Source organism: Juglans microcarpa x Juglans regia, chromosome 4S, assembly GCF_004785595.1.
Source record: "Juglans microcarpa x Juglans regia isolate MS1-56 chromosome 4S, Jm3101_v1.0, whole genome shotgun sequence".
Taxonomy (NCBI): domain Eukaryota; kingdom Viridiplantae; phylum Streptophyta; class Magnoliopsida; order Fagales; family Juglandaceae; genus Juglans; species Juglans microcarpa x Juglans regia.
Window position 1 is genome coordinate 1,468,802 of NC_054601.1, and position 25,641 is coordinate 1,494,442.

Consider the following 25,641-nt stretch of genomic DNA (forward strand, 5'->3'; position numbering starts at 1 on the left):
ATGTACTATATCCAATCACAAGAATTATGCAACCACTTGAATGTAAATGAAAGCATTGTTAGACCTTCTGTGTATGTGCATAACAGATTACCCTTACACAGAAGATGAAAAAAACAAAAGGATTCTAAAAAAAAAAGTACTTAAAATGAAAAGTTACCTTTGTAAGTTTGATTAAGCATTTGACTACCAAATCAGAGAACTTCTGATTTCTGACAGCAAATGACTCATTTGATGCCGGTGAAGGCCATCTTGACGGATCCAACGGACACAAGAGATTAATTAGAACAACAAAGGATGAAGTTCGATCTGCATTATCCTGTAAATAAAACCACTTACTAAATTAAAACAGATCCATTAAACTTACTAAAACATGAATGATTTTTCAAATTTCAAGTAGATATTAACCAGAATCTTAAGCATCAACACGTTCAAAGCTTTCAAAAGTTGGCTGCCATCATCCATATGGGGAACCCTTTCATCCAAAAGCCAAAGCAGAAGCTCAGTGATTAGACCGTCAAGGGTACTCTCCTTTACAGCATGAGCAAGTCTTTTATTTTGAAATGTCTGAAGAAAAGGTCATATAATTAGTATTTGGTAACAAAATAATTATTTGATGCGAAGTCTGATTGCTGAGGAGAAACACAGAGAAGAAAATCAATTTTTATATAATTAATAAGAGATTTTATTAAAAAGAGCCTTAGCCAAAAAACTCAAGGTATTAAAGAAAAACCCTAAGTTCTCCCATCGAGCGTTCTCCATCTTGAAAGCACCTCTCATTCCTCTCTAACCATAAGCACCACATCAAGCACGAAGGAAACATCTTCCAATGGCAACAATATGTTGTCTCCCCTCAAAACCTTTCCAACATGCAAGAAGAGCCACCATATGCTTAGGCATCACCCAAGCAATACACGTCCTACCAAAAATCTCATTCCACAACGTCTTAGCCACCTCACAGTGAAGAAAAAGATGGTTAACAGATTCACTATCTTTCTTACACATGAATCACCAATCTACTACACAAAGTCCACGCTTTCTTAAGTTATCCATGGTGAGAATTTTTCCACGAGACACCATCCGGGCCCGGAGCCTTGTCCCTTGCCATTCCTCTAACCACATCAAGTTCTTCTTCTTCTTCAAAAGCTCTTCAACCATTCTGCACTCACCTGGTCAATGGAATAAAAAATCAGCCCATCTAACTTAGGTCTCCAAAAGTATTCTTCCCTAAACCGCTTCTCATAAAATCTCACAATATGTTCCTTGATGGCCACTTGATCCAAAAGAATATTATCACCTTCATGAAGGACCTTAATAGCATTATTTCTTCAATGAGAATTTTCCATTTGGTAAAAAAATATTGTACACTTGTCACCTTCCTTCAACCAAAGAACCCGAGATTTTTGCCTCCAAGAAATTTCCTCCATTAGAGTTATCTTCTCTAATTTAGCCACCACCCGTTTTTTCTCTCCATTTCCTCACCGGATATATCCCTTAACAGCTCTCTATCCTCCAAACACTGCAGCTGTTCCAAAAGATGCTTCCTCTTATTTTCCATGTTCCCAAACACCTCCGCATTCCATTTCTTTGAATCTTGTTTTTGAGCTTTGAGTTTTCCAACCAATATAAAACTCAGAGTACCAGAAAAACAGGTACGAAGACCACCACATCCTTACCCTATCTACAAAACCCTCATCCTCCAGCCACATATTTTCAAATTTGAAGTACCTATGCCCTCCAATAATGCCCCCACAATCCAACATAAAGGGATAATGATCAGAACAAATTCTCAGTAACCTTTTCTTACTCAAATCAGGAAAATATGTTTCCCAAGAAGCCAATACCAAAAATCTGTCCAGCCTAGACCATGTCCTTCCATTGGACCACATAAAATCCCCACCTGCGGTCGGGAAATCAATCAAATCTAACTCGAAAATCAGATCTGAAAAAACAGTCATAGCATGAGAGAAGTGAAAATCCCTACTCAATCGCTCGCTAGGAAACTGAGTAATGTTGAAATCCCCGCCAAAACACCAAGGAAGATCCTACCAGCAGCAAAGACCCGCCATTTCATCCCAAAAAATTCTCCTACTACCATCCAAATTAGGACCATAAACACCTGCAAAAGCCCATTCAAATCCATCATCCACATGCTTAAAATGACAAGCCAACAAATATTCTCCCACATAATGTTCTATCAACTCCACAACCCTCTCGTCCCACATAACAATGATGCCTCCCGAAGCCCAATTCGAAACTAACTCAACCACCCCCCCCCCCCCCCCCCCCCCCCCCCCCCCCCCCCCCCCCCCCCCCCCCCCCCCCCCACACACACAATGACAGCTCCACAAACTATTAACAATTGATTGATTAACAAACTTCAGCTTGGTTTCCTGAAAGCATATAACATCAGCCCTCCACTTACGAATCAAATTCTTCACCTGGAGACGATTTCTAAAATCATTAAGCCCCCGAATATTCCAAGAACTAATCTTAGGTTTCATTGATAACAATTCGAAGCCCTCTCCTTGCCTTTATCGCTAAAGGCACTTCCTCCCCTAGCATTATAGTTAATGGAGCACGACAATCTCTTCAATTCCCTCTACTATTTTGAAGTGGATCTAGCCAAAGATGGTTGACCAACCTCAATAGCTATAAGGAGAGCTCTAAATTGTTCCTCAAATCCGTCACAAGAGATTCCCACGCAATCCTTGATTTCATCCACCTTTCTCAATGCCCAATCAGAGGATTTATTGGTCCATTCAATTCTTGGAGAAATAGAACGCAACAGATCAGGAGAAAAATCCTCATCTGATTCAAACAATTCACCAGATTCGCTATCCTCAGAACCTTCCCATCCACCAAGAACCAGTTGTAAATCTGTGTTATTAAACTAGGTACATGAGACCCCATAATCAAACTTTTCAGCAGACCCAGGAGCATACACCCTCAACCCCTCACCACAATCTACCTCCTCCACTACCACACCTCTACCACCTGCTCAACACCACCATTGCATAACTGCAAAGATGACAATGACTGCACCAAACCCTCTCTACTCTTCTTGAGGTGAAAGTCATCCTTCAAAACCACAGGATCTGAAGAAAACATCTACCTTCCTTTTGCCGGAGAATGACTCGCCGTCAGAGTACCCCCAGAAGAGTCACCTACCGCCGTCGACCCGTTCTGTGTTGATGACCCATCCATAGGAGCCGTCTTAGGTCTGGGTTGGACCGCCACACATGGTGGATTCTAGATCTTTGTTGTTGAAGTGTCATCATAGAGGAACTCAACGCTGGATTACCCCCAGAAGATTCGCCTACCGCCGAGAACCCATTCTGTGAAGTCGAAACATCCATCGAAGACGTCATACGCTTGGGCCGAGCCACCACTCCTACCAGGCTTTTGGAATTCTGCTGCTCACATAGAGGCTTAGCCCTCCATTGAACAGGCCTAGTTACTGGGCCTCTGCCCAGCCCAACTCCCTTCTTAGCATTAGAAACCAAAGCCCCAGGCAACACCCCCGTAGCCTCCTTAACCTCTTTAATACCCACAGAAACTTGGCCCAGGCCCTCATCTACTTTCTTCAACAATGAATCCAGCCTCTCCTTCCAGCCAATAAGCCCTGCCCGAACATGCCATAGTGACACTTCAACTTCTCCAAATCTCTGCAACACCACGGAAGGCCCATCAGCTCCGCCATCAAGATGATTCTGCCGAGATACAACATTCACACTATCCTTCCTATTTCTTCCTTCCATCACAGGCTCATTTTTCCTCTGATTTCCAATTCCATCATTCTGGCGTAAACCAGAATACCCATACGCTGGCTTCACCAATGCTGACAAGTATGAAGCTTCACAATAAGAGGTAACACCTCTGTTAAGAGTGACCGAGATCACCTCTTTACCTCTAGAATCCCGAGAAGCACTACCACTGTTTAAATCAACTTTGTTTCAGAAGCTAAAACAGAGGAATCAGAACCAACCGTCTCTCATTTTCCCCACAAAACCAGCCCATCCACTCCCTTTCCACCCTTCAGAAATCACAATGATACCCTTCCCCATTCCAGTGCCAAACTCAATCAACTTCACAAACCTCCCATATGAATTTTGACACATTTGAACCGAGAAAACTCTATCTCCCTCCCTCCTAGTCTGGTAAGATTCCATTTTTCCCAAAGACCTCAAACATTCCTCCACCATCTTAGCCATCCAGACAACCATCCCTCCACTAAGATAAAGGGACTTCGTCAACTTCCTACTCTTCTCAGAGATACAGAAAAAGTTGCCACCTTTCCTGCTAAACACAAACAACTTAACTGCTATCCAAAATCTACGTTCCATCTTCACCTAACTAAGGAAATATTACCAATCCCCAATAAGAAATAACTACAAAACCTCGACATACAAAATGAAGAGCATAAAGCAAAATGTAATGCCAGTTCAAATGGTAAACCTACCTGCATGAGCGTGTTCAGGACATATTTGCAAGACCTTGATGAAGCTCCCGTCAGACTGAAGTCGAAAGTAGTTGCCACCTATGAGAGAGAGAGAGGACACAAACATATAACAATTTTAAGACTATATTTGACTTATAAACAATATTTATTGCTATTTGACAGGATGAGAGAAATGAAGTAGAAATGAAGGGGGTGGGGGTGCAATTAACATCATTATAGAAATAAAGACGTAATTGCCTTATTTGCTAAGCATGAAACCAGCCTATCTGCATCCTTCACGAGTTCTTCCATTCCATTGCCATCTGGATCACTAGTGGCCTGTGCCAGCTCATGACACACAACTTTCATTCCTTCAACAGACTGCAGCAGAAGCATATGTCAGCGCTTAGAACTTGGATTAAACTAACTTTTTTTTTTTTTTTTGATAAGTTGGATTACACTAACTTACGTACATATACATAAATGAATTGCAAGTCTGAATTTTTTAAGAGAAATGCCCCCAAGAGGAGAACCACAGCTTAGAAAGAATTGACACCAGGCATAACTAGGGATCTCTAAAATGGATCCTTTATGAAATATGAGGTCACATATCCAGCATGTTAGCAGATAGAAGAGGTAAAATTGACATGGCACACAAACCTGAAAAAACCCATAACATTTAATTTTATACATACTTTGTTTACAGTTCAGTTGATGATAAAATAAAGATGAAAAATTCTGGATTCGTTGTTATGCTAATTACAAGTTCAAAACTGAAGGTAAATCCAACACACAAATACTCCAGAAACCCCCTTCTTAACCCCAGACCTAGCCAAGAAAGAGAAGCTCCACTTGGCAACAGAAGATCCTAGAAATAAATCGACAACTAAAAATAAGCATAAATAATTTTAGTAGGAGACAGGAAGCAAAAAACTAGAAGCAGAAGTGAGTCAAACAAAAAGAGCCATCAAAGTAAAAAACATCTTAAGATTGTACATTATGTGCTCCATTCCTTCATTTCATTTTTATTTTTAATGGAGAAACATTTTTAATTTTGCAAATGAAAATCATATAATGAATTTTTTTATAGTTAATAAGAAATTTTATTACCAAGAATAGGCAAAGCCCAAGTACACAGGACATATACAAAGGAAATACCTATTACACACTAGAAAACAAAAAAGAGGCTGATACAAATTCTGAAAATTTCATCATTTAGAAAAATCATATAATGAAAATAAATTTCCAAAATGAATTAATCAACACATTTGTGACAAGCTTATCACAGCACGTGTGTCAACATGCAAAAAATGATCATGCATCTTAGTTTAGTGGATGATGACTCCCCAAATATAAGCTCACCTGCTCAGGCGAACCAAAGGAAATTATATCCAAAGCTTCATTCCATTCTGTGGGGCCATTGGCACTAGCAAGAGCATGGGGCACCAAATGTTGGTCCATGAGAAGTTCAGTATGACCATAGTTTTTCCTTGAACTGAGAGACATTAGTGCCATGACATAAATCACTGTACCAAACAGAAAAAGGAACTACAAAAATTACAGAAGTTGGAAGTATGTATTTTACTTGGTAAGTATGGGGCCTGAAACAGATCGTAAAACTTCCCCACTTTGCTCTGCTACATCAGACCTGGTAATCAACAGAGGAAGGATGTTGAAATTTCGAAAGAACCATGACTAGAAATTCTCAACTTAGTACTTTTTTCTACTTTCAACAAGAAAATTTAATACTCCAGCTAAATTAAAATCCCATCTCAGCTGCATAAGCATCAATAATGGACATTAAAGGGTTCCTATAGAAAAATGTAAACGCCATCTATTAACCATCCAAATGAAACCTCAGTTTAGATTTGTAAGAACCATGACAAGAATTGTGAAAAATAACATCATGCCTTCATTTCATTACCCTTTTCATTAATTGTTAAGGTAAAGATGACCACAAAGCAGGAATTTCGAAAGCGGATTATTCTCAGTTCAACTTCATAAATTCACCGTCATGATGCAAAATATGGAAGATTAGAAGCATAAAAGAGCAAAAACAGATTATGCGGCCAATGGTACAGATATGCATATGACAATCATTTTTATAAGTAAAACAATTGTATTAAGATATGCATATGACAATCATTAAGAGCAGAACAAACCCGTTTTCCATGACAGAACGCCTTAAAGAGGCTCTAGCTTCACCAGGCCTGCCTTCCTTCTTCTTTTCCATCTCTCGGACCTGATAAAATGCATCCTGGTAAATGTACAGGAACAGAAACGGGGCACATCATAAATATATACCCACCTTCCACTTGAATCTATCATCTAACATGCTTTTCTGTGCATCTGTTAGCTTCCCGACATATCTCCATATATCGTCACCTAAAAAAATGGAAATCATAGAAGACTTCTCAGCAACAGCCAGGCCGAAGCAGAGAGGAGAAGGAACACTGAAATCCTCAAGGCATGAGTTGTATACATTATCAAAACCTATAACAAACCATAACTGGTATTTCAGTTGTAACAAATATGACATACCAAGAATCTTATAACCCATAGCTAGAGTATTTAATGCAGCTTTCCTAATTTCACCATCCCGTTCTGCTGTCAAGCTTGCAACAACTTGAAATGATTTTAATTGTCCACTAATCTGTTGAAATGCTAATAGAGTTAAGTATGCTAAAAATTGAAAATGATATTAGTAGTAGTAGTAGGAGTAGTAGCAGCAGTAGGAAGGTAATAAAACACATGAAACAAGCCAAAATCCTCTACTTCTACCTCAGCTCCATGATGATCAATGATGAATCCAATGAGATCAACACACTCTATCCGAGTACGATTGTTCTTTGATCGCAGACCCTCCAAAATATAAGGAAAACATTTTGATGGAGAGTATAAGTTTACAATTTGTTTGGTCAGCTCCCGAATTTTTTCTCGTAGCTTCTCAATGTTATGCCCCGACTGCATCATAGAAAAAAATGTAAGTAACTTCAACCATAACCATTTTATACTGCACCTAGCATCACAAAGTTTGAAGCAAGAGAAGAATAACAACAAGAAAAAATACATATATATTTATTTATGCACCCCAATCTATCCACTAAAAATATAGAACCTTTTCTGTTAAGCATGGAAGAAAGATGGCCGCTTCAGACTCGCTCAAAGAGTAGGCCTCATCCTTCAGAGTGTCAAAAAGCTTGGGAAGAAATTCTAGTACCTGTACTGTTCAACAGAATGTTATATTTACATACCTGCAGGAACAAACAATGAAAGGAACAATGCACTGTTAAAAAAAAACGAATATACACCACCTTCAGCAGGCATGTTGTGTTTGATTTACAAAACTGCAACACAAACCACCTCAGAAGTATATCCAGAACTTCAATAATTTCCTTTGCTACAGAAGGAAGTGCCTAAAAAATTTATAGAAGATTCATATAAGACACAGCTTCATATGCTTGAATTGAGTTCGTGCACTCAAGGACAGAAGAAAGCATAACACCTTCTGCAGAATCTCAAGCCCATCCACTTGCTTCTTAAAATCTGTACTTAGAAGCCGCCTATGCAAATCCTCTCTGAAGTGCCTCATCATATCATTCTACATCAAAGGCAAGTCTCAAAGATCTTCCACAACTTGGTGAGGGGGAAACATATATACCCTTCTATAAACAAACTTCATTAAGAACATAAAATTCCAGATACACGGGAAACACTACGATAAACAAACTTCATTAAGAACATAAAATTCCAGATACACGAGGAACACTATCCAGGTACAAACCTCAAGATCTTGAATCTGTTCTAGCCGTGGCTCTTCAAACTTGAACCTACGAACTACCATTCTCTCCCGATCCTCCTGAACAAGAGCCATTCCAAATGAAGCAAATTTATGAATGCCATAAATGTTATAAAAACTTATACTACCAAGAATTCCTCTGAGATACCTTATTTGAGTCCTTAACATTTAATAATGCCTGTGACTGGACAGCTATATCTTGAACAGGTATTACTGGCTCGGTCCTTGAACCCTTTGTCATGGCTCTCTTTCCAGACCATGAAAAATATAATCAATTTATGCATTAAATTCCAAAAAAAAAAAACGTAACTAAGGAAGAATAATATACCGAAGACAGAACTTTGTTCCCATGCTTCATTACACCATTTGAAGTAGATTTTCCTACCCTTGAGCTGCTTTTGAGCGTTGGTCCCATTGACATTGCTTTTGCTGATTCAAATGGTTCTAAGAAAAAACAGTTCATATTAGCATTGTGCATAACCGATCAAAAAATACAATTAGCCAAGTTATTGGCAAATCCACCTTGAAAAGACCCATAAGGTTTCAGTCGTTCATGAATAATAGCCAAAGCCGGTCCATGTATATCTCTGAGAACTTTTTCAATCTGAACAAACCATAAAATCAAGAAATGTTTAGTCACCAATCATATTTCAGATGAATTGGAAAAAGGCACCATAATTTATCTAGCAGACATACTGCCTCTTGTCCAGTAACTCTCAAGATTTCATTAATGCATGCCTCTGCCGCTTTTCGAACATCTGACGATTTATCCTAAGAAATATTTCATGCACAAGTGTTATTTAAAGGGGAAAAGATCGGAAACATATTGGCAGAAGTTGGCAAAACAAAAATTACTAAGAACTATTCTTTTCTAAATTAACTATTACCGTCATAGCAGAACAAGCTGGTTTCAACAGATGTACCCCATCAGAAAAATCACTTAATCCAGCGAGTTTCCTTGACAACCAATCAAAAAGATCCTTACGCCCTTCTACCCCAATCTTAGCATCCATCAATGCTGCTGTAACGTAAGGAACCTACAAAAAAGTTAATGTCACCTCACCTGACACTGAAGCAACAAACTTTCAAAACACCAGATAACACTGTCAGTTACCATTTTATCAAGATGGACAGCACCAAGCCAAGAATCTAAAGTCGTCAAAGTGCATTCTCTCATATGCTTCTTATTGTCACCAAGACATTTCATAACATCAGAGAGAATGCCCTGCAATAATAATAGAGAAAAACAATTCAGAATAACCTTCAAGTCTTAAAAAAATAAACGCATATAAGATTGCAGGAATTGTCGAATAAGGGCCAAACACCTTGCTTGACTTCTCAACAGCTGGTCCCATCGCAGAGGCAACGCTGCCAATAGTCGTTAGGGATGCCATGACTAAATTTTTGTTGCTGTCACATAGACGCCCCCTAAGAGCCCCAAATAACTCACCTGGCAGTCAAAGAGCAAAGCAGAACTTAACAAATTGACAATTACACAATGATGCTTTTTCAAAGGCACGAAAAGCAACATCAACAGACTCTGACCCAGGAGAGTAAGGGAGACTGAGGAAAATATAGAGGGAGAGAAGTGCCCTCATTCATTTTAAAAGCACTTGATCAGAATCCACAATGGTATTGCACCTGTTCCAGCTGGTTGAATTCGCTTATTAGCCTCTTCCAAAATCTTATTGACAGCTTCAATTGACTCCAAACGAACCTGATATATAGAAAAGTTTCAGAATCCAAGTGGTTCTAATTCATTAATGAATGTTTTCTCAAATCAGTTCCTAAACATTTGCAGCAACCAGAAGAATAGCATAAACCAAACTGTTAAAATACACAAGAATCAAACCTTCCAATCAGGACTTTCCAAGCTCTTCAGCAGAGTAGGGGTGATTTTTCCACTAATATCTTCACGTGGAAGGCCATCTAGCCCACTAACTGTTATAGAAGAATTGGATTCTGATTCCTTAACAGTCCTCTTTGGAACGGCAGAAGCACCCTGAAGGATAACATATATGTGGACAATCAGTAAATCATAAACAAGAAAAAGAGAGTTGGAACTATAAAATAAGGAAGATTGCACTTTAGACCCCCAAACTATCACTCCATTTGTGATATGACCTCCAAACTACCAAAGCTGTCACTTACTTCCCAATTTAAAACATAAGTTGTAATGTGCACCCTTGTGGGATCTGCCAGTTAAAGATAGACGAAAAATAGGTGATGTGACATGATCTTAAAAGTTGGATCACCCAGAAGGTGATGTGGCAATTGAAACATAAGTTGTAATGTGCACACCTGTTAAACTTGCAACTTATGCTTCAAATTGGACGGCTAAGTGACAGTTTTAGCAATTTGGAGGTCATGTTGCATAAGGAGGTTTCTTTTTTTTTTTTTTTTGGGGGGGGGGGGGGGGGGGGGGGGTAATGTAATATACCTCGAAAGGATTCTTTTCATACTCAGTATCAAGTGCACTAAGCAGTGCAGGCTTGACATCAGCAAGAAAACCTTTAATATCTGCCAGAGAGAATAGTTTATAACCTTTAAAAATCAAAATGAAGCAGATGGACAATTACAATATAACAAGTAGTCACCTGGACCAACAAATCTATGCACAACACCCAAAAGCTTGATTGTAGCATTTCTAGTGGCAGCTGCACTAGACTGCAATCCAGTTTCTTTGCAAAAATCAATTAAATCCTGTAAAATTAAAGTCACATTCACTTAATCACGACTACACGAGTTTATAATTGAAAACCACAAGAGAAAAGAACAAGACAGCACATAATACTAATGTTAAAAAAGCACAGAACACCTTAAGTTTCAAATGTGATACACCAAAGTCCTCGACAGCTGAAACCATCCACAACAGTCCCTCACTGAGAACCTTAGGATTCTTGTGCTCCTTCGTGATTTTGTAAAGCTACCAAAATCACAATATTGAATTATTATCCATGACAATTGTCAAAAGATTATGTGCAAATGAACATGAATGACTACAGTAGAAACTCTTCACAGCAACTTCTACACAGACACCAATAGAAATCTTTTTTTTTTTTTTTTTATAAGTAGACACCAATAGAAATCTTACCAACTAAAAAATATACTTACTCTATCAAAAACAAATCCAGGACCAACTGCCTCTGAGAAGATAGTAAGGCATTTCATGGCATGAGCACGGGTCTTAATATCCGCTACTCTTTCACTTATTCCTGTCAATTAGGCATAACAAATCTAGATAAGCCAACAGTTGACTTGACATGCATTCTTTTAGCCACAAGAAGTTGATGACTAGTACACACACACACACACTGTTTCTTTTTCTTGTGGCTAAAGGAAAAACAGCATATTCAGCATAAAAAGTTTACATCAGGTCCACTTAAATAAAAATTCAGCAAAACCGACCACAAATCTAGCTGTCGATTCAATATATAAGAACAATACCTACCCGATAAGCAAAGCACAACGCATTTCTTTGGAAATTTTGTCGCTGACGAAGCTATGTAAGTAATAACTTCAATAACCTGTTGTTGAACCTGCAATGTTCAAATTAAAACCTTTATTTTTTTATTTTTTTGCAGTAGAAAAAGAAAATAGTATTTAAAAAAGGAATCTGTCAAGATGCCAAAAGCAGAACCCTTAAATACCTGAACATTTTTTTCATTCCAACCAGGCACAGCGCAGAGTAAACGAATCAAAATCTCCACCGATTGGCCAAGTTCAGGTAAACCTTCTACTTGTTGTTTCAATGAAGAAATTGCTGCATGGGAATTTAAATATCAGTAACCATAAATCCCTCTTGCTTAAGTGGAGTATGACAAGAAAGCAATAAGCGTATTTTTGAAAGTGTGGACAGTCGGTGTCACAGCTTTAGTCATCTTTCATTAACACCCTCTTTTATTGGATAGTGGTCCAAATCACTAACACTTCTCCCTATTCCTAGTTAGGTGGATCTCTTGTATACTTCCTATGTTACCACCCTTTTTGTCTTAATAAATTTTTATCTTATCCAAAAAAAATAAAGTCTATTCCTTTTTCAAGCTTATTTAGAAGCAAAGCCTTTATTGGCCAAACCCTCAAAAGAATTTAAGAAATTATTTTGGGAAGCTCAAAAAATCATAGATTTTTCTTGTATACTTCCTGTGTACCTAGGTCTCGCCTAATTACGTGGATTAATAAAATCTCTTTCTTACTTATCAAAAAAAAAAATCATAGACAACAAAATCTAGTATATCTAGAAAACATCATAAGCAGGGACTCGTGACAAGTATTAATAGGACAAAGTATTTTTTCTTTTACAAATAAAAGAGATGTTTACTAATACCAACAGAGGAATAATCATAGCCCAAGTACACGGGACATATACAAGCGAAAATAGCTATGGTAACCATAAAATACAAAAAGCAAAGATGATAACCAACCCTTAAGTAGATATTAAATATTAAATGAGCCCAAGGTAGATATTAAATATTAGCGAAAATAGGTCTAAAAAAAGAAACGGTAATAACCAACCCTCAAGTCGTTCTTTCCATATGGTACTCCTCAATTGAGAAACGGTCTCAGCCTGTAGAAGAGAACCTAATCTGCTTTCAATCTCTTCAAGACTCATTTCTGCCGGCTGAACATTTTAAAATCATTACAGGAAGTCAGCAAAAAGCTCGTAAAAGCAAACAAAAATCAAAATACAGCTATCATAAACAAATAATTCATTTACCTCAACGTCTTCAGGGGCTCAACTGGCTTTGACAATTTCAGCTGTCCAGTTGCATCACTTTTCTTGTTCACACCACATTTTATAGTGCCCCCTTTTTTAATGTTAGGCTGATAAGGAACATAACAAATCAAGAAGGAAACACACAGTGATTCAAAGTAAATTAAGTTCCAAGAAACAAGAAGCAGAAAAACTCACAGCTGCCTGAACAGGCCTCTTCCCACTAAGCATGCTTGCTGCCGATTTTCTCACAAACACGTCTTCTGAAGTCTGCAGCAAAATCAAGCATGAAAACATAAGCTTGAAATCTAAAATAGGAAAAGAATAAACTTGAATGATACACTAAAATTGTATCATGCAACACCTAAAACCTGGTAAGGACCTAGTTACTAACAAGAGATTTTTGTATGTAAAACTTGGTATGCAACTCTTTGGTAAACATCAAAGTGCCTCAAACCAAAGATTCAGTAACACTGTTCTCAGAGGTACTGTTCAATCACACAAATAATTTGCCTTCCCTTGCTCTGTTTAGATCCCAGATCAGGAGCCTTTTTTTTTTTTATTGGCACCGGGTGTCTAGAACAGCATCCCGACTAATCCCGAAGGAACACAAGCCCTCGGCAAGGTGTTTCCCGCAAGTGCACCTCGGGTAATTCAAGGGGAATCCCCCAATCCGATGGCCCCTAGAAATTGTTTGCACCCAAAGAGATGAACCTTAGACCTAGAGGGAGCATACCCCTAAGCCCAAGGCCTTTACCACTTGAGCCAAACTAGGGGTGGGCAGCGGTGGACGCGCGGGGGGTCGGGGCCGGGCCTCCGTTCCACAGATGCGGGGGGCCCCACCCGCATCTGCGGCCTCCAGCGGAGGCGGGTGCCAACCCCGCTCCAGGTTTCCCCCGCCCTGCTTATATATATGTAATATATAAATATATATGTATTTCTATAAAATTAAAAAAAAAAAGGCTTGAAACGACATCGTTTCATACCTAGGGGGTTTAACTTAATAACATATGACCAAATGACTGTTAACAGAAATAATTTAGGATACTTGATTGATACTATAATATTTGATTTATAATATTTTAGGATGCTTTCCTTTATAACTAGCTTATATATATATAGCAGATAATTAGGCTGTAAATACGTTAGAGATACTTACCTTGTATAGCACATAGGTGTTGGAAATATGGCAACATTGATGTAAAATCTATTCTATATAATGAAAGGAAACCCTATGGAAAGGATATTCAGACCAATTTGATATGGTACCAGAACCCCTACTCTAATATTCATCTATGTGGTCTAAATCCTTCGTGTGCGACAAGAGGAATTTTTTTTTCCTCTGTTTCTGCAAGATTTTCTTGCTCTCGGTTGTTCTCGGTTGCGGAGTCGAAGCTATCTATGGTGGTTCTTGGCTGTTTTTGGTGTCTGTGGTGTCTGTCGGCACTGTCTGTGGGTGGTTGTGTGGCTGTCGGCATTGTTTGTGGGTGGTTGAGTGACCATCGGCCATTTCTGTTGTGATTTGGTTCGTCGTTTCTCCGGTTGACGTCGGTGCTGGGTGCACCTTTTTGTCTGCGTGATATCGGGCCTATCGGCACTCTGGTTTGCCAATTTTGTTTTGCCGAGCAGGTATCATTACTTGGGCTTCTTTCTTGTGGGCTTATTTTGGCGTTACCTGGGCTTCATTGTTGTTGGTTGGATATAATCATGTTTTCTACATAACTTCCATCATGTCTATTGAGAATACTATTGTTCACTTTACTGGAAAGAATTTTCCTATGTGGGAATTTCAGTTTAAGATGTTTTTTAAAGGGAAAGAATTATCAAATCATATTGATAGTTCTGCTAAGGTTCCCACTGATGAAAAGGAATTTGCTCAATGGGAGGTCAAGGATGCTAAGGTGATCTCTTGGCTGTTGGGGACGATTGAGTCTCACCTTGTGACCAATCTTCATTGTTTTACTACGGCTCAGGATATGTGGGATTATCTCCACCATATTTACCACCAAGACCACAGTGCTCGGAAGTTCCAATTGGAGTTGGAAATTAGTAATTACAGTCAAAGTAATTTACCTATTGAACAATTTTATTCTGGTTTTATTAATCTTTGAAGCGAGTATTCTGCTATTGTTCATGCTAAGGTTCCCGCTGCGGCACTCGCGGCTCTTCAAGCGGTTCATGCTGAGAGTCAACGCGATTAGTTTGTTATGAAACTTTGACATAAATTTGAGCATGTTCGAGCTGGTTTATTGAACCGTAATCTGGTTCCTTCTTCGGATATTTGCTTGGGAGAGTTATTGCGTGAAGAACAACAGTTATCCACTCAGATGGGTATAACTTCTAAGAAGGAATTTTCTGAGACTGTGAATGTAGCCTATGCCGCACAAGGGAGAGGGAGGAACAAGTTGCAGTGTTTCAGTTGCAAGGAGTTTGGTCATATTGCTCGCAATTGTCCTAAGAAAGTTTGTAACTACTGCAAGAAAGAGGGTCATATCATCAAAGACTGTCAAGTGCGACCTCAGCATTGCCAATCCCAAGCCTTTCAAGCTACTGTTCAGTCCTCGTCTTCTTCTGCGTCCCCCACTGTAAGCTCTGATTCATCTGTTCTCACACCAGCAATAGTCCAATAGATGATTGTGTCTACTTTTACAGCCTTAGACTTGCAAGGTACGAGTACTAACTCAACTTCTTGAATTGTTGATTCGGATGCTTCTAATCATATGACTTGTAATATGACAGGTGTCAATGGTGTTCGTAAGTATAGAGGCATGCAAAATATTCAAATTGCTGATGGCAATACTTTTCCTATTATTGCTGTTAGAAATTTCGGCTCTTCATTTCATAATGTTTTTGTCTCTCCTGACTTGTCTACCAATTTTATTTCTGTCGGACAATTGGTAGATAATAACTATGATATTCATTTTTCTCGTGGTGGTTGTCTTGTGCAGGATCAGGTGTCGGGACGGTGATTGTGAAGGGGCGGAACATTTATTTCCTTTACAGTTTTCTATTCCTAATGTTATTTATCTTACTTGTACGGCTACTGCCAAAAATAATGAAGTCTGGCATAAGAAATTGGGTCATCCTAAATCTGTTATCTTGGCTCATCTTATGAAACATGGTTTTTGGGCAATAAATATTCCTTTTCTTCTTCTCCTATATATTTTGATTGTGCTACTTATCATCTTGGTAAGAATAAAATTTTACCATTGGGTCATCCTAAATCTGTTATCTTGGCTCATCTTATGAAACATGGTTTTTGGGCAATAAAGATTCCTTTTCTTCTTCTCCTATATAATTTGATTGTGCTACTTATCATCTTGGTAAGAATAAAATTTTACCTTTTCCTGCGCATAGTAGTCGTGTTTCTAATTGCTTTGAGACTGTGCATACTAATGTTTGGGGTGTGAGTCTTGTTATTTCGCATGATGAGCATCGTTATTTTGTGACGTTTATTGATGATTATAGTTGATTCACTTGGATATATTTTCTCCGTTCTAAAGCTAATGTGTTTTCTATCTTCCAAAAATTTGTTGCGCTTGTAGAGACACAGTTCAGTACTTGTATCAAAACTTTACGCTCCGACTCAAGGGGGAGTATATGTCTCATTCTTTTCAGACTTTTCTTCAGTAAAAGGGGATCATTTCCAAGCATTTTTGTCCTTATACCCCTCAACAAAATGGAGTCGCTGAGCGTAAGAATCGTCATCTCTTAGATGTCGTTCGTACTTTGTTCTTCTGTTCCTTCTAAATTCTGGGTAGAAGCTCTATCTATTGTTGTCTATTTGATCAATCGCTTGCCTATTGCCACTCTAACTTATGATTCTCCCTATTTTCGATTATTTGGCATATCTCCTGAGTATCAATCATTTCATACTTTTGGGTGTGTTTGTTTTGTTCATTTGCGACCTGTTGAGCGTCACAAGCTTGCTGCCCAGTCTGTCACTTATGCCTTTATGGGATATAGTCCTACTCAAAAATGATGTGTCTGTTATGATGCTAATGCAAACAAATTCCGGATCTCCTGGAATGTGATTTTCTTTGAAAATTAATATTTCTTTCGGTCTCAGATTATTTATGATCCTCCCATTACTCTTCTACCCGCTTTTGATGATGTGTCTTCTTCTATTGAGCTATTTAAACCAGGTGTGGTGTATCATCGGCATCCTCCTTAAAGGCCCCTTCCAAACACTGATCCGTCATCTGATCCTGCGATTCCTATACCTTGGTGCTCCACCAGGGTTACACATCCACCGAATAGGTATGGTTTTTCTCATACGTCGATTATTGCCACTCTCGACATTGTTTCTGTTTCTCACTCTTATACCCAGGCAACCACCCAAGCATGTTGGCAGCAAGCCATGCAAGAAGAAATCCAAGCTCTTAAAGACAATCACACTTGAGATCTTATGACTTGTCCCTCTGGTGTCAAACCTATTGGCTGTAAATGGGTGTACACAGTCAAGTTTTGATCTGATGGCTCACTGGACAGATATAAGGCCCGTCTCGTGGCTCTTGGGAACCGAGAGGAGTATGGTATTGATTATGAAGAGACATTTGCACCTGCTGCCAAAATAACTATTGTATGGACTATTACTCAAAACCAGTTTGATTCCTCTCTTTTTCTTCACAAGACTTCTGCATGATTGGTATTGCTTTTGGTATATGTTGATGACATTGTGATTACTGGCTCTGATACTGAGCTAATTAAGCAATTACAACAGCATCTCAATGCCTCTTTTCACATGAAAGATCTTGGTCCTCTGCAGTATTTTCTTAGCCTTGAGGTGCAAATTACTCTGACCAGTACGTTGTTACACCAGAACAAATACACACAAGAAGTGATTTCATTGGCTGGTCTCCAATCGGGTAACTCTGTTCTTACTCCCTTGGAGGTCAATCTTAAGCTTCGTCAAGAGGAAAGCGAACTCCTATCAGATCCATCCTTATATCAGTAGCTCGTTGGGAGTTTGAACTACTTGATGATTACTCGTCTTAACATTTCTTTTGTTGTGCAGTAGGTTAGTCAATTTATGTAGGCCCCCCGACATCTTCACTTAGCTGCTATCCACCACATTATCCGATATCTAAAGGGCACCTCTACACTCAGGTTGTTCTTTCCTAAGGAATCTTCCTTACAGTTGGTGCGGTATAGTTATGCTGATTGGGCCGAATGTGCGGATACTCGTCGCTCTGTTACTAGCCGGTGCATGTTCTTAGGCAATGCACTCATTTCTTGGAAAAGTAAGAAGCAAGACAGAGTTTCCAAGTCCTCCACTGAGTCTGAGTATCGTGTTATGTCTTCCACATGCTCTGAAATCACATGGCTTCGTGGGTTATTGGGTGAAATTGGTTTTCCTCATCTTCATTCCACTCCTATTAATGCTTAATAATACAAGTGCTATTCAAATTGTTGTTAATCCTGTTTTCCATGAGCGTACGAAAAATATCGAAGTCGATTGTTATTCCATACATGTGATTACTCTTCCTCATATTTCCACCGAAAATCAAACTGCAGACATATTCACTAAAGCTCTTTCTCGGCACCGGCATCAGTTCTTAATTGACAAATTAATGCTTCTTGATCTCCCAGCATCAATTTGAGGGGGTATGTTAACAGAGATAATTTAGGATACTTGATTGATACTATAATATTTGATTTCTAATATTTTAGGATGCTTTCCTTTATAACTAGCTTGTATATATAGCAGATAATTAGGCTGTAAATACGTTGGAGATACTTACCTTGTATAGCACATAGGCGCTGGAAATATGGCAACACTGATGTAAAATCTATTCTATATAACGAAAAGAAACCCTATGGAAATGGTATTCAAACTAATTTGATAACGACGTCGTTTTGTCATAGACAAAACGGCATCGTTTGGTCATGTGTTTAAGAAACCCCCCCTCCCCCATGACTCCCCCTACTCCTCTGACTTCTTTGAAATCTCTCTCTCTCTCTCTCTCTCTCATCTTCGTCGTCGTCGTCCAACGTTGTCATCGTGCCCACTACACCATTGTCGTTCGTCTGCATCTCCATCGCCGAAGGTAAGAAATTTCTCTCAATCTCCGATTATGTTTATTTAATTTTTTATTGAGTTGTGGAATGAAAATTGGAGGAATGATGGGATTTAATCGGAGATGAAAGATGGGATTGTGTTTGTGAATTGTGTGCTGTGGAGACTAATTGTGTGTGAATGATTGAAATTTGAATCTATGATAGTGATTTTCATTTTTGTGGGTTTCAAAATTCGGGTTCAAATCCGAAACCCTAAATTAATTTAGGGGTTTCCCTAAATTTCCCTAAATTAATTTAGGCCCTGTTTGCTTTCAGGGATAAAACTCAAAACTTTGAAAATCTCTCATCTAATCTCATCTTATCATTACAATTTTTTCAAATTTCCACATAAAATAAAATAAACAATTCAACTTTTTCAAATCCCAAAAATAAAAATAATATTAAAAAATATATTATAACAATATTTTATTTAACTTTTTTACTTTAATCTCAATTCATCTCATCTCATCTTATCTCTGAAAACAAACGAGACTTTAGGGTTTCGAAATTCAGATTTTTCAAAGATTGAAACCCTAAATTAGTTTAGGGTTTCGAAATTCTGATTTTTCAAACATTGGAACCCTAAATTTATGGTCTAATGTTTTGAAATGATGAAAACATGCCAATTTGCCATGGATTGCACAATTTGTCTATGGCTACCTCTGCTACAGTATGACTTTGTGTATATTGGACCCACCATCGCCAATTTGTTATGGTTTGCACAATTTGTCTCTCAATTATTTTTTGCATTTATACTTATAAAAAAAAATTTTTTTTTTGCATTTATAATTTTATATAATATTTTAGTATCGAATTATTTTTCTTATATGTTTTTTAGCTTTTATATTCTCAATATACATATGCCGAATCCTAATCCTAATGACCCAATGATCTGTGCTCATCTTCATCCCAATGACCCAATCTCATCTTGGTTAGTACTTTTAATATTTTGTATTTTAAATTTTTGTTTCACGTTTATAACTTTATAATTCTAATTTGTTTTATTTTTTAACTTATTAATATTGCAAGTTTTATGATCTCCATTCTCACAATCTCACAGCAGTCGACACAACTAAGTAAACTCATCACCACCCAAATTGATCAAATTTGAAAAGTTATGATTTTGTTAATTTACAATTAATTGTAATGTTGTCAGTTGCTACAATAGTTAATAGTACAATTTGTAATATTTACTATTTTTAGATGAGTTTGTAATATTGTAATAGTTTATTAGTTCTCTTAATTTGTATAATTGTAATAACTTAGTGTCTTAGTGATGATTATTAGTTAATACTTAATAGTATTAGTTGAAACTTAGTATATAGTTAATAGTTTCTATCCATATAATTTATTTTTTGTTTTCAGTTTTTAAATATATTTATTTTTGTAGTTAACTTTTGGGCCCAAAATGACCAAAAACAGGTTCGAATGTGTTTCTGGGCCATTTTGGGCCCAGATAACTGAACTGGGCCAAAGGCCCAGTGGGGTGCCAGGGCGGATGAATGGAAGTCCACCCCCACACCCTGTGCAACGGACGAGGTACCCCGCCCCTACATGGACGGGGGTGGATTGCGGGGAAAAAATCCCCACTGAAGGGGTGGCCCCGCCCCATAGGGGCGGGTAGCACCCCTAAGCCAACCCCTAGTGGTTAGGTCAAGAGCCTTTTTTAACAGCTCTAAAATAAGTAAGGCCTCGTTTGGTTATGCAGTTCAGATGAGATGAGATGTTTTGTTGAAAGTTGAATAAAATATTGTTATAATATAAATTTTTAATATTATTTTTGTTTTAGGATTTGAAAAAATTGAAAAAATTTATAATGATTATATGAGATGAGATGGTTTGGTTTTGTGTAAACAAACCAGCCATAAATTTTCCAAACAATATCTAAACTAGAAACCCACAAATGCTTCTACCTAGGATAGTCCTGAAACTTCTAGCTTGTAGTTCCAAACTTTGAACCTTTAAGAAAAATTGACAGATTCATCCAATTTCTAGTCCACAATGATCACATCAATGATCCTTCTTACAAACCCAAACTTAAAGCCTAAGGCACATCATGAAAGCTATTTTGACCTTAGGAAGCCCCAGATCTCCAAACTGAAAGGCATCCTACATGAGTTCCACTGCTTCATCTTCTCTCTAAGCTGTCGGTGCAATGCAGACAACACATATCCTCTATGTGATAAGCATCTCAAAGCAAAATTCATTAAATGGAAAGACAACAAATACAACTATTGATCATGATTCTGGTTTGTCTAATTTGGTGTATATGGTGATAAAGAAATTATGAGTTTCAAAGACAGTACAATGACAATGGAGGAACTCAAATCTCTCTTTTGTTTTTTGATAAGTAATAAATCCTTAGTGCAAAGTGCAAAATGCAAAAGGCACAATTCAAGTACACTGGGCATATATAGGAAACACATATCAAGAAGGTGATCCAATCTCTTCTTTTTTTCTTTTGAGTACATTATACTACTGGATGCCCCCAGATATGTTTCTATAGCTTTAGCTTTCAGAAGCTTGACCCCTTTACTTTCTCTAGCTAAGTGTATCTGATGTACACTCTATACGTACTTCGATCATACCTATTTATAATTTTTCTTTTCATGATCAGTACATATCGAGAAGGTGATCAAATCTCTTCTTTTTTTCTTTTGAATACATTCTACTACTGGATGTCCCCAGATACGTTTCTATAGCATTAGCTTTCAGAAGCTTGACCCCTTTACTTTCTCTAGCTAAGCATATCTGATGTACACTCTATATGTACTTCAATCATACCTATTTATAATTTTTCTTTTCGTGATCAGTACATATGCATTTAATTGATGAGGTTAATAGGTACAGCCCAAGTACATGGGACTAAAGTTACCTTAACTATAAAGAAATGTGTCACATCTGAAAAGAAAACAGTATGAGGAGCAAGAAACTTGATTTGAAAAGCAAGTATCAACTCACCTCCAAAGCGGGCACAATCCCACCAGCAGTTTGGACTGCAACTGGAATCACCATAAGAAGATGTAAGAAGCAAGGATATAAAACCTACAAATACTAACACTGCAGTAAACTGGTGTTCACTTGGAGTACAATTATTTACAGACCTGAACTTGAAGCAGTGGATATACCAACTTCAGAACCCATAATCATTTCGGAGAGCTTCTTTCTCCGGACATCGTCAAGTTTCTCCAATGACCTCTCCAAAGGCCTCATGCCTACCAACTGAATTAAAAATGAATAAACATCAAAGTTTAAAATTATAACAGTACTTTTTAACTTCATGCATTAACGGTTTATTTGATAAGTTCACTGTTCACGATAAATAATTGTCAAAAGTTGCAAGCACTACCTTAGCTATTGCTGCCAATGCCAAAAAGGCTGCATCCCTCACTTCAGGGGTACCATCATTGAGGCTCTGCATTAACCAAATTATTCCATCTTCAGATACACACAAAGAAGAAACTAAAATACAGCAGTAGATAGTCTCAAAGGAATCATAAATCAATGACAATACATTTTGCATATAACTCAGAAAAACATTACCAGCGGGAATCAATCTTGTAATTATTAAAAAAAAAAAAAAAAAAAGCCATATCATGTTCAGAGCAAAATTCTGTCCTTGTATCAAACCCTGGTGGAGGCACCAAGGAAAGGTGCTCGCAAACACATGGTAAAATATGCACTATATCTTTATAGGTAATGCACAAATTTTATTAGAAGCATAGAGCGTCCTGCAACAGCAAGCATGGGAAAGACAAATAATCCGCCAACTAAGTATGCACAAATCCAAGTACATGCAAATAAAAAAAAAAACGATACGCTCATCTAGCTAGAAGAAGAAAGAAGCAAAATTCCTTAAACTCTAAGGCCCGGTTTGGTTACACAGATGAAACCATCTCATCTCATCTCATCATTACAATTTTTCCAAATTCTAATACAAAATATAATAAACAATTCAACTTTTTCAAATTCCAAAACAAAAATTATATTAAAAAATTATATTCTAATAATATTTTATCCAACTTTTAACTTTTATCCCATCTCATCCCATCTCATCTGTATAACCAAACGAGGCCTAAAAGATTGGAGACTTGGTAGCTGGTGTAAACATTCAACCAAGCATAAAGATTGTTGAACAAGACAGCTTTTTCTGTCATTGTCATTTCATGCCAAATACACCTCATTGCATTCAACCGGTCTGATTTCCAGACCCCTGAATTATGAACACCACAAGGAATCTGCCAACAACTCCCCCACACGCTGGGGCATAGCCCATTCAAATCCAAAAGGGCTAAATATTTCCATCATAAGATCCTAGCCAACTCACAATGCAACATAAAATTAGCTATGTTTTCCTCATTTTGCTTGGGATGCAATACAATTGTATCCATCGAAGGTCACTTTTTTCACTTGGTTGGCAACCTTCGGAAAAATCCTGACAATGGACAATCTTAGAATGAATCATATTATAGACATGGATTGGTGCCCTATGTATAAGTAAAATGGGAAAAGCATTGATCACATTCTGTTCGATGAATTTGCTAGGGATTTACGGGCAGGTATACTTACCACTTTTGTGATTGAGCAGTCTATACCTCTGCGAGTAGTGGAGATGTTAGCATATTGGCAGTGGCTGATTCCTATCACTTTTCTAACAACATGATTTGCTGGATTGTGGAATTTACTAGAGAAGTGCAGGATAGGGAAGTATGTGAAGTTTCAGATTTATTAGGAAGATTATATGAGATGAAGATTGATCAGAACAAGGAGGACAGTTTGCTATGGGTGCATTCAGTTAATTCAAGATTTTCAGTGAGTTCTTTTTACAAGGCGTTAACCAGTCATGGGGTCAAAGATATCCTTGGAAATGTATTTGGAGAGCCAAGGTGCCTAGTAAGGTTGCTTTCTTCTGCTGGCTGGTGTCCCTTGGGAAAATATTAACCATAGACAATTGAGAAAGAAAGGTTTTTAGGTGGCCGAATGGTGTTTTATGTGTAAGAAGGATGGTGAATCTATTGATCATCTTTTCCTTCATTGTGAGGTGGCGACATCATTGTGGAATGAGATTTTTGTAAAGGTTAACATTTTCTGGGTGATGCCTATGCATGTGGTGGATTTCTTTGCATGCTAGCTAGGTATTGAGGGGAGAAGTAACAACACTGCAGTGTTGAAGACGATCCCCCTGTGCTTACTTTGGTGTTTATGGTTAGAGAGGAACGGGAGGTGCTTTGATAATTGTGAACATTCTATAAGGGAACTTAGGGAGCTTTTCCTCAATACTTTAAGCTTTTGGGTGAAGAATCTTGTAAGGAATGGGAATGATTGTAAGGTTTTGCTTTAGTTGTATTCTGTTTTAGCTTGTAAGTAGGTGTTCTCATTTGTATACATCATGTGAACTTGGGCTATGCCTATTTACTTGGAATAAAATTTCTCTTATTAATTATCAAAAAAAAAAATATTTGCAGAATTGGCATAGAAATTTAGGACTCATTTGGACACTTAGAATATCTCAGAATATCTTAGAATAGTAGTGAAATGGTTTGTGAATGGTAATAAAATGATTTCAATTAAGATTTTTATTGGATTTTGGGAAATGAGAGAAAAAATTGAATAAAAATATTATAAAATTAAATTGTTTGAATATTATTTTTTAATATTATTTTTATTTTCAAATTTGAAAAAGTTGTATTAATTTTTGTGTTTTGTTTGGAAGATTGGGAAAGTTGTATTCGGTTTTGTGATTGGATAATGATTTGGTAATGATCAGATGAAAAAGTTGAAGATTTGAAATTGAAATTGAAAATTGTTTTGTGTTTGAGTAATGTTTGGGAAGGAAATATCTGGGAATACTTCGTTACACAAACAAGGCCTTAGAAGTTTGGAGGATGGTTCCCAATCGTTAAATGTGGTGCATTTGAAAAACAATCCAAAACTCAAAATTTTCAGAACCATGAGAGGACGGTGACATATTTAAAAGCTATCCCATTCAGCACCCTCCATGCTTGGATGTTTGCTCACCATGCCTTCCTATTCTTCAATTTTCTAGACTTCAAAGATTTTTGCTCTTTTTCATCTTCTTGCCCACTGGGGCATTTCTTTTTGTATATCTCCCTTGTACTTGAGTTGCACCCCACTATACTTCTAATGAAATCAAATGACTTATTTAATAACAAAAAAACTTCTCACTTATAGATCTTCAGTTAGAACAACATGGATTAGATTTGGTTAATCTAGGTTCAACAACAAGAAGTATGGAAAATATTGCATTGATAAAACCAAAAGGCACTTACCTCCATAAGAATGGGTACATAATCCTTATGCAATTTTAGAATAACCGCCTTGTTGCTAGTTTCAATACAAAACGTAACCCAGTTCAAAGTTGATGAGCGAACCAAAGGAACTTTGTTTTTTGCCGCATTTTTAATGTCTGCAATAAATAGCACTCAATATAATCAGTTTTTTTTATAATTAATAAGAGATTTTATTACCAAGAGTAGGCATAGCCCAAGTACACACGAATTTACAAAACGAAAAACCTACATACACTCTAGAGACTGAAAATGACTAAAGCAAATCAAGAACATTATCTCCATTCAATACAAGAGCCGTAGCCCAAAAATACAAGGTATT

The 25,641-nt window shown here is 37.6% G+C and overlaps 1 protein-coding gene across 1 annotated transcript in view; it reads right to left on the reverse strand.

The window, feature by feature from the left end:
- LOC121262434 (protein MOR1-like) overlaps nucleotides 1-25,641 on the reverse strand; it is a 39,583-nt gene that overhangs the window by 3,921 nt on the left and 10,021 nt on the right. The window contains 37 exon segments of the mRNA XM_041164902.1: nucleotides 158-316; nucleotides 406-564; nucleotides 4,460-4,537; nucleotides 4,697-4,819; nucleotides 5,801-5,933; nucleotides 6,024-6,086; nucleotides 6,601-6,680; nucleotides 6,747-6,823; nucleotides 6,980-7,091; nucleotides 7,220-7,402; nucleotides 7,557-7,658; nucleotides 7,753-7,854; nucleotides 7,944-8,039; nucleotides 8,223-8,297; nucleotides 8,386-8,484; nucleotides 8,566-8,681; nucleotides 8,760-8,841; nucleotides 8,934-9,008; nucleotides 9,125-9,274; nucleotides 9,352-9,462; nucleotides 9,563-9,687; nucleotides 9,879-9,954; nucleotides 10,090-10,239; nucleotides 10,678-10,757; nucleotides 10,835-10,940; nucleotides 11,056-11,163; nucleotides 11,352-11,452; nucleotides 11,689-11,776; nucleotides 11,888-12,000; nucleotides 12,753-12,858; nucleotides 12,955-12,971; nucleotides 12,974-13,061; nucleotides 13,150-13,221; nucleotides 21,973-22,013; nucleotides 22,116-22,233; nucleotides 22,361-22,426; nucleotides 25,302-25,438. Of these exon segments, the coding sequence (XP_041020836.1) occupies nucleotides 158-316; nucleotides 406-564; nucleotides 4,460-4,537; nucleotides 4,697-4,819; nucleotides 5,801-5,933; nucleotides 6,024-6,086; nucleotides 6,601-6,680; nucleotides 6,747-6,823; nucleotides 6,980-7,091; nucleotides 7,220-7,402; nucleotides 7,557-7,658; nucleotides 7,753-7,854; nucleotides 7,944-8,039; nucleotides 8,223-8,297; nucleotides 8,386-8,484; nucleotides 8,566-8,681; nucleotides 8,760-8,841; nucleotides 8,934-9,008; nucleotides 9,125-9,274; nucleotides 9,352-9,462; nucleotides 9,563-9,687; nucleotides 9,879-9,954; nucleotides 10,090-10,239; nucleotides 10,678-10,757; nucleotides 10,835-10,940; nucleotides 11,056-11,163; nucleotides 11,352-11,452; nucleotides 11,689-11,776; nucleotides 11,888-12,000; nucleotides 12,753-12,858; nucleotides 12,955-12,971; nucleotides 12,974-13,061; nucleotides 13,150-13,221; nucleotides 21,973-22,013; nucleotides 22,116-22,233; nucleotides 22,361-22,426; nucleotides 25,302-25,438 (3,767 nt within the window).